We start from the raw sequence: 17,860 nt of genomic DNA, 5'->3' as shown, positions 1-17,860 counted from the left end.
CTCACGGGGTGTTACTGCAGGGGAGACTGGTAAGCTGCAGCAGTGTCATAGGGGAGGTGGTGAGTGATGGATAGAATAATCCTGGCAGAGAAGAACTGATGAATCATATAAAGTTGTGGTTTCTCCAGCATAGGATGAAAAGAGTTCTCTACTACACTCTTAGAATTTAAAAAATAAATAAAATGGTGCTATGTAGAACCTGGAAAGGGTTCTTCAGCTGTCCCAATAGGAGAACCCTTTGAAGAACCATTTTTGGTTCCAGGTAGAACCCTTTACACAAAAGGGCTCTACCTGGAACCAAAAAGGGCTCTACCTGGAACCAAAAAGGGCTCTACCTGGAACCAAAAAGGGCTCTACCTGGAACCAAAAAGGGCTCTACCTGGAACCAAAAAGGGCTCTACCTGGAACCAAAAAGGGCTCTACCTGGAACCAAAAAGGGCTCTACCTGGAACCAAAAAGGGCTCTACCTGGAACCAAAAAGGGCTCTACCTGGAACCAAAAAGGGCTCTACCTGGAACCAAAAAGGGCTCTACCTGGAACCAAAAAGGGCTCTACCTGGAACCAAAAAGGGCTCTACCTGGAACCAAAAAGGGCTCTACCTGGAACCAAAAAGGGCTCTACCTGGAACCAAAAAGGGCTCTACCTGGAACCAAAAAGGGCTCTACCTGGAACCAAAAAGGGCTCTACCTGGAACCAAAAAGGGCTCTACCTGGAACCAAAAAGGGCTCTACCTGGAACCAAAAAGGGCTCTACCTGGAACCAAAAAGGGCTCTACCTGGAACCAAAAAGGGCTCTACCTGGAACCAAAAAGGGCTCTACCTGGAACCAAAAAGGGCTCTACCTGGAACCAAAAAGGGCTCTACCTGGAACCAAAAAGGGCTCTACCTGGAACCAAAAAGGGCTCTACCTGGAACCAAAAAGGGCTCTACCTGGAACCAAAAAGGGCTACCTTACGGGGACAGCCGAAGAACCATTTTTGAAGAGTGTAGTATAAGCTATAGGCACTACAGTATGCACTACATAGGAACTCCCTCTTAGCTTTAGTCAGCTGTAGGCTCCCCCTTGAGCAGAGCCATGATGAGTTCAACATCTAATTTCAGTTGACATTTGAATGAACCACAGCCTAAGCAGCAATGTGGCTGCTACTGGTTTGTCTGTCGGAAAAAAAAAAAAAAAAAAAATGGTTAATTTCTACTGTCTGTCTTCACTCAAATTAGCCCTTCTCATCAACTCGGATCTGAACAGCCTTCTTTGATCAATGGCAGCACAACAAATCGGATCACACTTTAAACCCAATTATCTGTCCCCTTGCTAAACATGCTTTCCCCAAGACTCATTCGTAGAGCAATGACTCACGAATGTTGATGTGTGCCTTTTTCTGCACACAGAATATCAAACACGACAGTATGACATCACATGGCCTGGTTTGACACACGTTAAATCAACCCTAGCGCATTGCCACGGTCACGGTAATATCCATAATACTCTTATCACATCAGTCAACAGTAATCACATTCATAAATCCCACACAGGTACGTGTAGTGAGTTGTGTTGACAGATCTACAGCTGGAGGCTAGAGATGTGGCGGTTCTGCTCACTAACACAAATGTAACGTCACAAACAAAGTGAAGCACTGAGAAAATGCAAGCGGTGCCTTTTTCTCTAAATTGAAAACAAGACCTAATAATGGGTAACTGTAAACCGCTCCTCCTGTACCGATCCTCCTGGCGCCATTCAACTGAGTTTATTCAGCAAAGGCAGTCCATCCTCCCTGCCTGGAAAGCAACATTAAGAAAATACAGTCAGGAAGGGAATGCGGTCGAAAATGATTTGATGGAAATCGCCGCGCTCTTTTCACATTGCTGAATTGACCAGAAGAGGTAGACATGTTGGTTTGGGAGACGGAGGGAGGAACAGGAGGGTCGGGGAGAGATGGAAATGTTGAGCGTTGCTGCCACGCTGCCAGGGAGCACATACCGTACCATGATTAACACGGGTGACAAGGAAACAGTGCTTGAAATGCCTTGCTGTTTACAAGATCGAAAAACGGCAAACAGAAAACTGTCTCATTTCCAGATTTTGAATGGTAGAGCTCCCTTCACTTTTCAGTATGCATGTCCCCGAACATCCTACCCTCGGTAACGCTTAAAATTTGCCATGTACTTAAATGTATTATTTCAAATCACAAAAACGCATGTCCTTGCCAGTACAGAAATGAAGCATGAGGATTCGCTACGCCGCTGAATCTCATGTGTGTCATCATGGTCTAGCATGGCCTGAGTGTTTGATGTTTCCTTGTGCATTTATTACACTTGCTAGATTACAGACAGCTGTGAGATGGCGTCTTCATTTTAGGCCTATTTTCTTTTCCATTAGAGTTAAAAGGCTCCTTAATCTAGTGTTGTGGTGGCAGAATGAGAGGACACGAAAGAGCAGCACAGCAGCTGGTTCACAACAGCTTTACAGCTTGGGCGGCGGAGCACGGCGGACGTGTGGAGGTGTTTTCCCAGGGTTATGCACAACACCTCTATGGAACAGTGGAACACTGGGGCTAATGCTTTTCACAAACAATGAATAAGAAGGAATATACCCTCCACTCAACACTGCTTTCCTTCGTGGCTGTACAAGAGCCACAGCTACGTTTGATCCTGCTTTGGAAACACTTTTCTGAATCAGAACTGAATCTATAGGACCAAGCCGTATGTGATTGTGAGATGCCGGAATTACATTTCCTGTCTTATTTCAGGATTGACCAAAGTGGTTGATGTCTTTGACAAATCATCTATAAGGAATAGTATTTTAAATCGAGGATTACAAGGTATCCATTGGCCTCCTTGCAAATCGAGCAGGAAAACTGTTTAAGCAGCAGTTAACTGCTGTTACAGCTCTTCAGAGAATGTATTCAAATGTACGCTAAACCGATGCCGTGTCTAGTATTCCCTGGTTCCTTTGGAGGTTGGATCAATGTAGCGGGTATTTTATGAGCTTTCATTAGAAGCTTTCCTCACAGGGGTTCACTTTAAACCGGGCAGAGCCAGCCTTGGCAGCTCTGTGCTTTTTGACAATTATCGACTGTGTCACTCGTCCTCAGAACGCATGGCCCAGTGTAATCATGTTCTAGGTGGGTTGCTGCGGTTACAGCTATAACAGTGCTGAAGTAGCACAAAGGGACCTCTAAAGCCCAAGGTCTTTGACAACATACTGATCTGATGGGTTCTGCAGGTTTCCCGCCAAAACAGCTTAACAGCCATGAAAAGCGTGTGTGAAACCTTGATGAGGAATTCCACTGTGACAGCATAAAGTTCAGACATGTCTCTGTTCCCTCTGATTCATTTGACTGAATCAGGTCCAGCATGTCCTAAAGGCACATACTGTTCCTTTGTCCTTATCGAGAGAACATTTGCCATGGTGCTTGCCCTCCATTGTACACTACCTCCATCCAAAGCCATTGAGCAATTCAATGAGGTAGTCTTTAAGCCCGACTTAAACTTATCCTGGCCTTCCATGACTGCTTCCTACCGAGGTCAAAGGTCAGGGGTGTACTCCCACTTCCTGTTCCGCAGGTTTGCTTTTTTTCAAACAGATTTTTTTTTAAATACGAATATTTTTCAGGGACACCTTTGACCTTGTTCTGATGAATGTCCCTAATTGTCGTTGGGACAAAAAAAAGTGTCCATCTTCATCTTCATCCAGGGCCACTCAATTGATCTGGCCTAACCTTGTCACCCACTGAGTGTGTTTAAGACGGAGTAAATCACACACTGCGTGTTTCCAGCCGTAGTACTTCACACACGCCGCATCAGGTTAAAGTGTGCTTGACGAGAGACACATAAACAAAAAGGGATACATAACGTGTAAGACAAAACAAGCCCGAGTGCTGAATCTCAACAGCGTCGTCATGACATCCCTGCATTCTTGAGAGGGCCTCGGGGACAATGACAGGGCACGTACGTAATGCATAAACAGAGCAGGCAAACCAACCTCAGAGACAGTTTAAAGTATTACCAGGTTCAAATCAGCGCTCAACCATGGAAGACTATATCTGTTTATTTATTTAGTTGGTAGAGAAATAAACACACATGGGAAATGGTTTAAATTCTCCTCTGACGTGGTAATGACCAGTTACTGCTTAATGTATGTGGTGTTCCATTTGGGTAAATGGCCCAGTAAGGGATAACTAGTCATGTTCTTTACCGTAAAGCATTCACATAAACGTATTTTACAAGTCCCTGAAATGTACCTTAAATACAGAGTTTCAAAAATAATCAACAAAGTCGCATGCAAACTCTGTGATGCTTAAAATAAGACACGCTACAGCACTTACCGTGACCTAGGAGAGTACACAGTACAGTAAAACCCAAGCGAAGGAGTCATACAGCAGTCTGGAGCAGCACTCAGTTCTCTGTGCTGAACTTATCCTTCCGTTAAATAGCAGTTCATTCTTAAGTGAAAGATAAAACGTGTGTGTGTGTGTGTGTGTGTGTGTGTGTGTGTGTGTGTGTGTGTGTGTGTGCGCAGCCTCTTACTTCTGCAGGGTGAGGATGAGGTTGTCTGTGCAGGCTTTGATCTTGTTCTGGGCCTCCAGGTGGTTCATGCTGTTGGTGGCGATGCCGTCGATCGACAGAACTACATCTCCCACACTCATTCTGGCTTTGGCTGCCTTGCCCCCATCGGTCAGCTGTGAAGACACACAGAACCAGACGTACACGATGAAATGAAAGTAAAATAAACATACACGCATGCATTTACTGTAACAGGATAATAAACAGTAGAGAATCCCAGGAGTCAGGACTAGGGAATTCCTTGCTATATTGAGCATAGCTTAGTGTATTTAACCTCCACGCACTAGAGTGTAGAATACGCAGACAGACACCCAGTGACTCCGAAGACATCTAATCTCTGTCTTTTTATTTATGCGCCTTAGAACAACTTTCTTAAACAAACAGTACGCATGAATTCATCTCAAACGTTCCATTCAACTCTATTTGTTCAGCTCTCTTATCACAGAAAATCAGACAAAAGGGGTGAGAGGCCTGATCATGCCTGAAAAGCAACACCAAAACAGGAAATGATTGCCATGAAATTATGAAACTACGCAATAAAATACTGCTGTATTATTTTATATAGCATTGTGTTCGGTCCCTGTGGTGTATTATCTAACCTTGGTTACATTAAACAGCCATTTTCTCTCTCTTCACAACACTGGCCACTTATCAGCTGGGCCCAGAATAGACCAGGCAAACACTCCAGGGACAGACAAACAGACAGGCCCTCTACACATGCCGTGTACAGACAAACAGACAGGCCCTCTACACATGCCGTGTACAGACAAACAGACAGGCCCTCTACACATGCCGTGTACAGACAAACAGACAGGCCCTCTACACATGCCGTGTACAGACAAACAGACAGGCCCTCTACACATGCCGTGTAAAGACAAACAGACAGGCCCTCTACACATGCCGTGTACAGACAAACAGACAGGCCCTCTACACATGCCGTGTACAGACAAACAGACAGGCCCTCTACACATGCCGTGTACAGACAAACAGACAGGCCCTCTACACATGCCGTGTACAGACAAACAGACAGGCCCTCTACACATGCCGTGTACAGACAAACAGACAGGCCCTCTACACATGCCGTGTACAGACAAACAGACAGGCCCTCTACACATGCCGTGTACAGACAAACAGACAGGCCCTCTACACATGCCGTGTACAGACAAACAGACAGGCCCTCTACACATGCCGTGTACAGACAAACAGACAGGCCCTCTACACATGCCGTGTACAGACAAACAGACAGGCCCTCTACACATGCCGTGTGTGTGCTGGCCTGTTTGATCCGAGAAGGATGGAAGCATGTCCTATATCCCTCCCAACTTAAAAGACGTCCGGACATCTAATGATTTTACGCTCTAGGTGGCAAGAACGCCTCTGACTTCTAAATCAAACCGCGTATCGAAGGAGAACACATTCCACTAGTAACTAATGCACTCTGTTCTTCTAACCCACTTGGATTTGATTTAGAAAGAAAAGGCACAGCCAGGCCGAGGGACATACGTTACCCTTAACCTTTGATTCTGATAGGTGCTTATGATGAAGAACTTCCCATGATGAAGAGGTTCGCATGAGTTACAACCTTCTGACAAAACCCCAGTCTACTGTAAGGGCCTAAAGGTTGACCATATGTTATCTACTGTAAAGTATCTATGTTAAAGTACCGCAATATGACTGTCTTGGTAAACATTAATCTACTAGATCCTTGATGTGTCTGCTACGTACTGAGAAAGAGAGTGTAAATGACTATCGTTTGCCTGATCAGGTCATCTTTGAGAGGTTGATGTAGGGCCTGAGAAACGATGAGGGTCGTTGCTCTTAGAGGAAGGATGTGATCTTATCGGAGCTCCAGTAATGAACTAGCTGACTCTAAGCTGACTGCCTGGTCTTTACTGTTGTGGAGGAGAGGAAAGGCTAGGGGGGGTAGAAACAGGTACTGTAGATCATCGTTTCGGTCTGTTTATCTATGAAAGTGTAAGAGACAAGCTCTAATAGCCTCATGTCACATTAGATTCATGTTAATTATGAGGGGTTGTGGGAAAGGTTTTAGGAGTGGAAACTATTAAAACAGAGATTTGAAACACTTTCAATATAAAAACTCGAGTTACACAGTTCATACAATTCCAGAATAATCGTGGAACTGGAGGTTCTGGATGAAGACCATCTTGGAAATATTTTAGTTTGAATACATTATTTATTTTTTTACAAACAGCTGACTGAAGACCTCCAGGCATTCGTGTGTCAATTTGATAAAAACTTGGTAAATTTGGTAAACGCATGGGTAAACTCACAATGGCTGCCTGGGATGGGGATGCAATAATTTATAGTAATTTTGAATGTTCATTCAAATGATGTTAACTGATGTGGCTCATGCAATCAATGGTATTTTTTGTGATGTCTGTTGAGTTGAATCAACAAATCACAGCCTGCTCTTACTTCCTGCTTTGCGCCTCGCAATGGCCGCCAGTCCATCTATGACATGATACTATTGACTTGAATGGGGACGCCCGTTATATTCATTCTATTTTTATAGCAGCACATGAAGTCAGGAGCAGAGGAGAAAATAGACGTCAATTTAAAAAAATGTAAAACATTTTTATCTACGGTTATCACAGTGACCATGGTCATTTGGCTGGCCAATTAGTCATCCAAAATTCCATGACCATCACAACCCTATATACAGTAGCCTAAGAGTCTTAGCCTTCGACTTCTAGTAAACCGTAAACTCCTCAAACTATAAGCTGTCAAAACTGAAAAAAGCAACACTTTTTGTTATGCAGCTTTAGTCTTTTCCTCCCCTTTGCAATGACATCCATTACAACCTAATACACAGCAAACCCACATGAGTAAACTACCGCCCTTGTTTGTCTGACTCCCATAATGCCAGTCTTTTTTTCCCAGGCAGCAGGTGGGGTCCTGTGCGTCACATTTTCCCTTCCACCCAGCCAGGCGGCCAGCCAGCCAGGAGATGCATGCTGGCGCTAACACAGTAGCACAGGATATGACCTGACAGGATACAGCTTGATGAAACCATGACAGCAGGGGATGACTCGAGGAGATTATACAAACCTGCCTGGCGTTCACCTCGTCAATCACTCAACAGGTGCCCCCTGCACACAACACCTGTGGAGTCATTGCACAGAAACAAGCAGAGGTCAGGGCCGCCTACATTCATAAAATAACCTGACCAACTTTATTATGCAAGGATCCTCACCAGAACTCACAATTTGTTAAAGGGGTCTAAATACCTGTGGTTTAAAAAGGCACACCAAAGCATTATTTAACACGCTAGACATATTGGTGTGACACTACGCACTGTTCAACGTCTATTTAAAAAAATATATATATATCATTTGGCTGAGTTCTCAACGGGCGTGAATTCAACATGAAATGTCACCATGACATTGGATTTAGGTAAAGGTTGGACGAAATTCCCTTACGTTGATGACTTTTTGCAAATCCAATCAGTTTTCCACATTGATTCAAAGTCATCACGTTGAACCTTTTTAATGAAATGACGTGAAAACAAATGTTGATTCAACCAGTTTGGCCCAGTGGCTAGTGTGGTGATTTTGTGGGAGACCTGCAGGCCACTATGCTGAAGTGCGACGAGACAGAGAAGCAACATTTTATAGAAGGTGGACCTCACCTCTGTCTTTGTCTGACCTATTATTAAAAAAGGTACAGTACACGTTGGACCATAATAATGGGGGGGCTAGACCTCAATTTGTGGTTACATCACAACATTCTGACTTCAAAACGTCCCCAAAGATGAACACCTCTCGTTCCACAGCAACAGCAGCTGTTTCCCGGCCACCTCATCACAGAGTCTGAGTCACATTCGTGATTACTCAGCCAGAGGAGAGACTGCTTTGGCTGTCAATGAAGTCCTTATTCACTCCATTCACAGCATTGTGTGAGAGGCAGCATAAAGCCTGCAGTGGGAGTAGCATGACTATGTAAGGACCTGTTGCCCAGGAATCCCTCCCATCCAGGAAGTTAGATAACCTCAGTAGGTAGACACAAAAGAATCAAGAGCATACTGTAGTGCCTGGAAGTCAGGAATGCTATTGTGTAGGCTTCATTATAGGAGAGAGAGAGAGAGAGAGAGAGAGAGAGAGAGAAAGGGCAAGAGGACAGCCGGTCTTTGTTCACTGAGACCTCACAGTATGAGAGAGGGGGAGACCCAATGACAGTAGGGTCCATGCTGACACATGTTCCTTGTTTCAAGGAGATCAGAATGCAAAAGGCCTGCGGGAAGTACAGGAGGCATAGGTCAGGCATACTGTATGCACGCCAGAAATTCACAGGCATATTATACTGTTAGGTACAGGCACACACTTACACATACATCAACGTACACAACACAGTAGCCCAGTACACTCACACAGCCTCGCCTCATTTCTCTTGAGGACTAAGTGAAACTACTGAAGCTGCTCTCTGGGGTTTAACTGCTGGCCAATCTGAGGGATGGTAACTACCATACAAAACGCCATTAAATGTGAGTCTGAGCACCCCCGGGGGAACAGCTAGTCCTCCAGGCTCCATTCCCAAGACCAGACGAGAAGAGAAGCAGCTAGTTCTCAGTCTGACCCACACAAATCAGCCTCCTCTCATCCGCCTCCGCTGCCCTGGGGGTCAATGACAGAGTCAACAACAAGGTTATGGGAGGGAGCACAGTCCAGTCTAAGCACTCAGCAGGACTCCAGTGTGTGGGTTAGGAGGAAGGGGCATGCGTGTGTCTGTGAGTGTGCGCTTGAGTAGAACAGCCACATGTGAGGTGCACAGGCAGGGGTAAGGCTTACCCTTTAGCCATCTAGAATCCTGCATAAAGGAAGACAATGCTACATACCATAGTCTATATTTGGTAAGAGACGCCAAATCCTGATCAACTCCAGACACAGTCCGTTTAAGAGAACGCTGTTCCCTTCATCTTTCCTTGTAAAGCTCGGATAAAAGTATACTGTCTGTGCAGTTTACTCTGTTAAATAAAATGGCAGAGAACAGAGAGCACTTCATCGGCCAGCCATCCCTCTGACACACACGGCCTCTCACACACACACACACGCAAAACCAATACATGCCAGGCTAAGAATCCCTAGCATCTCCTCTCTATGTAAATATCATACAACTAGAAAGAGCCCAGACACTAAAAGTGACGGAAAACAGACAGCCACACAACCTGAGCACTGTGCACCATTCAACTCTACAGTACAGAACCTACTGCACAGCACACATTTCAAACGTTAACTCGCTCACTCAAAACAGTCACATTGTGTGTTCATATAATGAGCGGCTAAATAAGTCTGCCTTGCAATGTAAGATCCTATTGGTAAAATCGTATTATTTTAACAGACCACCATTAGTCCTCTACCAAACGAGAGCACAAAATACAAAACATTTTGTTTCAGAAGAAGCAGCAGAATGACTCATTACATTTGTTTGGCAGATGAGGAAGTGGCAGCTGCCCCAATGGACATAATATCTTTCCTCTTCTTTGAATGTGCCCTAACCACAGAATGCATGCTGCTGGATGCTGGTGTAGAGCTGTGGTGCTGGTTTCTCCACAGTGCTACAACTGTCCGGACACTGATAATGAATGACTGTTCCACCAGGATGACACTAGGAGTTCTGAGCGTTTCCGTGTACAGACGAACAAGTACACCAGCTCACGCCACAGCTCTCTCTGTGGACTGAAATGACTGAAACTGAACAGGACCACCTGGGCCAGGATTGGTTAGTAGTTAGCGGTTGGACTCAATGACAGATGAGGTTGATGTGGTACTACCAACTTAACCCGTGGGAATGCTTGTCCCTCTGATCTAATGAGTAGAACACTTGACGAAACAACATGCTGTCTTATGCGTTCTCGCTAGAAGGAATACTCTCTGGTCTTAGCGTTGAGAGTAGTGGCCCTTTCAGAGGGAAAAAAAAGGGACAGATCATTTAGACTGTGGTTTCTGACACAGTCTTCACAAATGGTGCTAATTAAGAGTTCTAAATGAAGATGGATGAAGTGAGAGAGGAGCGGCATCTCTTTATCTCCACCACTGTGACTCGCCATACAGAGAGAGTAAGCCAGGAGCGGCTTTTCCTTCTTTTCAATAACCCGCCACCAATTGCTTCCACGTGCCTCCCATCTGCCTTTTACAAGAAACTTAGCCCTTGTAATCAAACAATTAAATAACGGCAACATAAGTCACAAATCTAATTCAGGTCCAATAAAGTGCGTGGATTAAAAAGTTTACTGATAAATCATCGTATCGTTACGAGGCTAATTGTTTGATAAGTAAAGCAGGATATAACAACAATGGAATAGATATCAGCAGTAGACTCATTCTCATAACCAGATGACAACGGGATGGGAGGGAGAGCGAGATGTGTGGAGCGTCGGGAGTTCTCTGATGTGGAGAAGAAAGTCGCTTACAAAGAGAAAGAGCAGCAGTTTCAGATGTGTCATTGTTCCTTGATTCATTGCTCTAGAACTACTCCCAGAAACGTTCTTGGTACAATATAGAATTCTACACACCGCGCGGAGGGAGACTATCAAACCCAATAACGTCAGACTATATTTATCAAATCATTTAAACTAATGGTCAAAAACGGTGAATATTAAATAACTCTTGCAAATGAAGGATGTCTTAGTTAATCTGATTTGGTCTATTTTCCCCAAACATTGTTATTACATTACATTATTATCTCGCGTACCAACTCAGCAATGCAGACATACGTTAACAAGCTTGGTATACCCAACTACCATTTCTACCTATTCCAACCCAATTAGGCAGAAAGAGAAGACTATCGGAAGTAAGTAACCCGATTGAGAAAACCGTTGTGATAAGCATCTTCATTATTGAGCAAATTCTGCTTCACTCAAAGTTCTGAGTACCAGTGTGTCTTCAAGAAATGCCTAATAAAACGAGTGAGGCAGAGTGAGTGTGGTTGTAGCCTCTCAGAGGAGTCAGGCCCGAGGAAGTGAGTGTGGTTGAGAGTGCTTGTGAAATGGATGTGACGTCTGAGGGCCTCACCGAGAGAGGCCTTGTATGGGGTTGTTAATATTAGCCTCTTATCTGCCTGCTAAAGACAATGCAGTCTGGGACAGAACAGCCGATTCTCTCAAATGGCAAACGATATGCTGCAACACGTGAACAACACGTGGCTGTTGTAAAATGTCCACTGGGTTCAAATCAAAGCAAATCAGATTGCTTTACAATGTTAACAAACTGAAATAAGAATTGATCTAGTTACTGTGTGGAGTCAAGACTTGACTAGTTAAATAAAAGGTTAAATAAATAAATAAAAAAGGCAACAGCCTCAGCATGTCCCTATAAAAGCTGAGGAAAAAAAACAAGGACCTGAACCCTCTGCCTTGTAGAATCACTGGGATGAATCCGTGGAGGCAGCACTCCTTGATCGTGCACGGTTCAGCTACACCACAATCTGCTGGGCCAGTACAAGCAGGACAAATGGCCCAGAAAGAACATGGTGAAGTAGAGCTAAGGTGCAGGTAGTGTCTTGCCTTTTATAGCTGCACACCGGTTTCAGCCAGCACAAGAATGAGTGGGAAAGAACACGAGAGCATGAAAAGAAAATAGAATAGAGAAGTGTCTGGGCAGGAGAGAGCAGAGGAAGAGGTACAGTAGACGACGATATAAAAGAAGAGAGGAGGGAATGAAAACGCAAGTGTTCTTTCATTTTGAGGAAAACATTAACAGCCACTTGAACAGAGACAAGCTCTTGTCCCCGTCTAGGGCTTGGTTGTCATGGTCTAGCGGGCTTGGTTGTCATGGTCCAGCAGGCTCTTGTCCCCGTCTAGGGCTTGGTTGTCATGGTCCAGCAGGCTCTTGTCCCCGTCTAGGGCTTGGTTGTCATGGTCCAGCAGGCTCTTGTCCCCGTCTAGGGCTTGGTTGTCATGGTCCAGCAGGCTCTTGTCCCCGTCTAGGGCTTGGTTGTCATGGTCCAGCAGGCTCTTGTCCCCGTCTAGGGCTTGGTTGTCATGGTCCAGCAGGCTCTTGTCCCCGTCTAGGGCTTGGTTGTCATGGTCTAGCGGGCTTGGTTGTCATGGTCTAGCGGGCTTGGTTGTCATGGTCTAGCGGGCTTGGTTGTCATGGTCTAGCGGGCTTGGTTGTCATGGTCTAGCGGGCTTGGTTGTCATGGTCTAGCGGGCTTGGTTGTCATGGTCTAGCGGGCTTGGTTGTCATGGTCTAGCGGGCTTGGTTGTCATGGTCTAGCGGGCTTGGTTGTCATGGTCTAGCGGGCTTGGTTGTCATGGTCTAGCGGGCTTGGTTGTCATGGTCTAGCGGGCTTGGTTGTCATGGTCTAGCGGGCTTGGTTGTCATGGTCTAGCGGGCTTGGTTGTCATGGTCTAGCGGGCTTGGTTGTCATGGTCTAGCGGGCTTGGTTGTCATGGTCTAGCGGGCTTGGTTGTCATGGTCTAGCGGGCTTGGTTGTCATGGTCTAGCGGGCTTGGTTGTCATGGTCTAGCAGGCTCTTGTCTCCGTCTAGGGCTTGGTTGTTATGGTTTGGTTCCAGCCATCTCCTCCTGTAATCAAACTGCTGCTGAAAGCCAGGACACTGCCTCTGGCCCAAGACTGGCACTCTCACAACTAATGCCATGACAACACAAACAAAACATTCCAAAAGCAGGACAAGTACTACAGACTGAATGCTCTACTCTGTCCAGAAACAAAATGCCAACGCAGAGTGGTGATATAAAAATAATAAATTAATGATAGTAATCACTTGATTACCATGTGTCACACTCAAAACAACAAATGTCATAAGGGGTTTTCTTTATTTTTTACTATTATCTACATCGTAGAATAATAGTGAAGACATCAAAGTTATGAAATAACTAATATGGAATAATGTAGTAACCTAAAGTGTTAAACAAATCAAAATATATTTTAGATTCTTCAAAGTATCCACCCTTTGCCTTGATGACAACTTTGCACACTTGGCATTCTCTCAATCAGCTTCACCTGGAATGCCTTTCCAACAGTCTTGAAGGAGTTTCCACATATGCTGAGCACTTGTTGGCTGCTTTTCCTTCACTCTGCGGTCCAACTCATCCCAAACCATCTCAATTGGGTTGAGGTCGGGTGATTGTGGAGGCCAGGTCATCTGATGCCTCACTCCATCACTCTCCTTCTTGGTAAAATAGCCCTTACACAGCCTGGAGGTGTGTTGGGTCATTGTTCTGTTGAAAAACACATGATAGTCCCACTAAGCGCAAAGCAGATGGGATGGAGTATCGCTGCAGAATGCTGTGGAAACCACGCTGGTTAAGTGTGCCTTGAATTCTAAATAAATAAGTGTCACCAGCAAAGAACCCCCACACCGTCACACCACCTTCTCCATGCTTTACGGTGGGAACCACACATGCAGAGGTCATCTGTTCACCTACTCTGCATGTCACAAAGAACCAAAAATCTCAAATTTGGACTCATCACACCAAAAGGACAGATTTCCACTGGTCTAATGTCAATTGCTCGTGTTTCTTGGCCCAATCAAGTCTCTTCTTCTTATTAGTGTCCTTCAGTAGTGGTTTCTTTGCAGCTATTCAACCATGAAGGCCTGATTCACGCTGTCGTTTCTCTTTGCTTATTTGAGCTATTCTTGCCATAATATGGACTTGGTCTTTTTATCAAATAGGGATATATTCCGTACCCCCCCACACAGCACAACTGATTGGCTCAAAAGCACTGAGGAAAGAAATTCCACAAATTAACTTTCAACAAGGCACACCTGTTAATTGAAATACATTCAAGGTGACTACCTCATGAAGCTGGTTGAGAGAATGCCAAGTGTGCAAAGCTGTCATCAAGGCAAATGGTGGCTACTTTGAAGAATCTCAAATATAAAATAGATTGATTCGTTTAACAGTTTTTTGGTTACTACATGATTCCATACGTGTCATTTCATAATTTGAAATGTCCTCACTATTATTCTACAATGTAGAAAAATCCTGGAATGAGTAGGTGTGTCCAAACATTTGACAAGTGCTGGATTTTCACCCACAGCGGCCAATCCACCATTTATTCTGATCTTAACTCCAAACCTCCGATCCACAGATTAACCCATCTTTCCCAGTATAATGCTATTTCGCTATTTCCTTTTGCAATACATCCCTCCATTTTACAATGTCTCACGAGGGTCCTGAACCTCCCTATTTGTAACATTTTCTACCAATAAGTTAACATTTATACATACAAACCATACAAGGTTAATTCCTTTATATGATTTTTTAAATGTTTTATTATTTAACTAGGCAAATCAGTCAAGAACAAATAATTCTTATTTACAATGACGGCCTAGGAACAGTGGGTTAACTGCCTTGTTCAGGGGCAGAACGACAGATTTTTACCTTGTCAGCTCGGGGAATCGATCCACCAACCTTTCGGTTACTGGCCTAGCACTCTAACCAGTAGGCTACCTGCCACTCCTGAATGAGTTGGCTGACAACTTTCAGTTCTTGTTAAATGTAGCATTACGTGGTGGTAGGTAGCATGAGTTGTAATCAAAGTCAACTGTTCTAAATTGTTCAAACCCAGAATAAGATCACAGACCAAATGATTTCTCCAGAGCAGACATTCCTGTCGTCCTGCCATTTTGTTCGTCTTCGTGGCCAATGATTTGATCTTAAACGTTTTAAATTTTTCAACAACCAAAAAAGCAAACGCAGGGGAATGAAACAAATCAAAAACAGAGTGATGTTACTGGAACCATAGATCTCATTTCTTTCTTTTGCCATCAGAGTAGATTGGAAGCAGCTGCCCAACTACTGAATACCCAGACTCACTGACCAAACAGATGTAATCTGGGCTGATATTGCATTGCTATGAAACCCATAGTTGTATTGAACTATGCATATTGTAGATCAGAAGACTGAAAAATGAATCAGGATTAATTCATGTAATTCAGGTTGTCACACCCAGTCGTCACATTAACAATCCCTTCATTTCCAACACAGTACCTTATTATTGAGTCTTTCTTTCCATTATGATTGACCGACGGCCATTTCCACTCCATCTGTCATTCATCATCAGACACCGAGTGGACGCGTTGATGTGCTTCTGGCTCAGTATTCTGGCCCGTTTCAAAACGCCTGCTCTCACTCAACCTTCTGCTGCTCATTCCCTCCTGCCATTTTAAGGGATGGTTAGGATTTTGGGGAAATCATAATGAAACAGTGCATTATTAGGTTCTCCTTTAAAATGAGGAGCGCGGGACTTCAAGGCAGTCTGGTTCTATTGATGAAATCAAATATGGACTGGGCCATCACTGGATTCACAAGGAGACTGAAACCTTCTTTAAAACAGTGAAATATAGGGCAAGTTTGAGAAGAGGACACTGTGGTATCTGATGGAATATGGAAAGACATTTCCTCCGAGCGTTATGCATTTCAGTTTAATCTAGAGAGCACTAAGAATATACACACCACCTAAGCCCACAGTGATGAGAAACTTGGAGCATGAAGATGAAATCATAAACTGTGGGTTTCATGCAGGGAGACCAGACCATCACCTAAAGCTAGGTAAATGAGGGGTGTAAATATCACTGATGCAGACCTAATGACTAGGGCTGGGAATTGCCAGGGACCTCACTATACGATATTATCACGATACTTAGGTGCCGATATGATATGCATTGCGATTCGATGCTCCAAACATAGTGCTCACCATGCCTGCTGAAGAGGGAAACATAGTGCTCACCATGCCTGCTGAAGAGGGAAACATAGTGCTCACCATGCCTGCTGAAGAGGGAAACATAGTGCTCACCATGCCTGCTGAAGAGGGAAACATAGTGCTCACCATGCCTGCTGAAGAGGGAAACATAGTGCTCACCATGCCTGCTGAAGAGGGACAAGAGAGAGCCATGAGAAAACACGTTTTGATCAGTCATGGAAATAAAAGCGCTGAAATCATGTTGGCTCACCTTTTAAAAAGAAGATGGAGAACAAGATAGGAGAAATACCAGAGTTTTGGCGCAGGTACAGCCGACTAGCGCTAGCTAACGTTAGCTACCTAACACATTACTTTTATACGGTATATAGCAATACTCTAGCTACTGTATCGATTCCCCCCCCCCCCCATCACTACTAAAGACCCACTGTAGATAGTGTGTTTCACGGGGTGTGTTGGTGTCCATTAGTATCTGAAACGGGTAGAAATGTAACAAGGCCACAAACACAAACCACAGGACCTAAATCTAACATTTGAACAATCTGGACGTGCTTACCATCTCCCCGCTGCGCTTCCAATCGCAATGAATCAGCATCTTTCCCATATGGTGCTCTCGTCCTCTCTCTCCCTTTGTACCTCTCTATACTGTATATCGCACTTTCTCCCCCGGTCCCGTCCATAGCGCAACACAAATCACAGGCTGATAATACAGCATTCACACGAATCCATCCACACCCTGATAACTGGCATCAATAGAGAGGACAATAACCATTGTGCTCTCTCACTGAATAAACCCTGCAGAGCGCTACTGAGCTTTCCTATGTAGACACAGGGAGAGGGAGGCCAAAAACCCTATATTAGTTCAATATGACACAGTATCTGTATAAGGACTTGTGAAGTCTTCCATTTCAAACTCTCATTCTTCGTGGAAATATCCATACAAACCCTAAGAGATGAATTAACATGTTAACACCGGAGAAAACAGAGGGAAACATTATTAATAAACAGTTAACATTTGAATGTATATCGTTTGGCCTCTGCTACACAAACCATCTTAATGGTTCCTTGAAATACCAGAGGGAGTGTTTGGTGTTTTTTTATTTATTTTCTCTGGACGGGGATTCTGGTGAGAGCTCAGCTCTATGTCAAACAAAGTATCATTTGAGTCAAGTTCACGTTGTTCCTGTTAATCCGAAATAAACATTAAAATAGTTTACAACTTCAGCGCAACAAGCACAGTGTGTGCAATAACAGACTGAGGTTGAACGCGAAAATGAGAAAAACCCAAGCAAGACTTAATGTCTATAAAGAAGATTGACTGGGCAGAATATAGATGTTTAAAGTGACATCAAAGAGCTCTGAAAAATGATCCAGAGCCAAAGGAACTGCTCTGTCTCCCAATAATAACAGCTCTGATTGGCCCAAAGTCAGCAACACTCAAAATAGACCTTGTGGTTGCTGCAATACACTCTAATAATTGACCCCAAAATATAAATCTGAAAAACAAAATGAAAGAATGCATTCTCTAAATCATGCCACTGTTCTGGTGCCAAATCCACACAACCCAATACAGATTGAGGTACCCTGTGAGTGAGTCTCACAGCATAATAGCAT

General features: G+C 44.2%; 1 protein-coding gene across 4 annotated transcripts in view; it reads right to left on the bottom strand.

The window, feature by feature from the left end:
• LOC129818649 (PDZ and LIM domain protein 5-like) overlaps nucleotides 1-17,860 on the bottom strand; it is a 74,430-nt gene that overhangs the window by 29,260 nt on the left and 27,310 nt on the right. For 3 of the 4 annotated variants that reach the window (XM_055874753.1, XM_055874754.1, XM_055874756.1), the window contains exon 3: nucleotides 4,527-4,678. In XM_055874753.1, coding sequence (XP_055730728.1) covers nucleotides 4,527-4,678 — 152 coding nt within the window. Of the gene's footprint in view, nucleotides 1-4,526; nucleotides 4,679-16,802; nucleotides 16,994-17,860 lie in introns of those variants that run through there. The other variant, XM_055874755.1, reaches the window with a different exon arrangement.

This window comes from Salvelinus fontinalis, chromosome 21, assembly GCF_029448725.1.
Source record: "Salvelinus fontinalis isolate EN_2023a chromosome 21, ASM2944872v1, whole genome shotgun sequence".
NCBI classification, from domain to species: domain Eukaryota; kingdom Metazoa; phylum Chordata; class Actinopteri; order Salmoniformes; family Salmonidae; genus Salvelinus; species Salvelinus fontinalis.
Note: the sequence above shows the minus strand (reverse complement) of the source record. Positions and strands in the feature narration are given on the sequence as shown.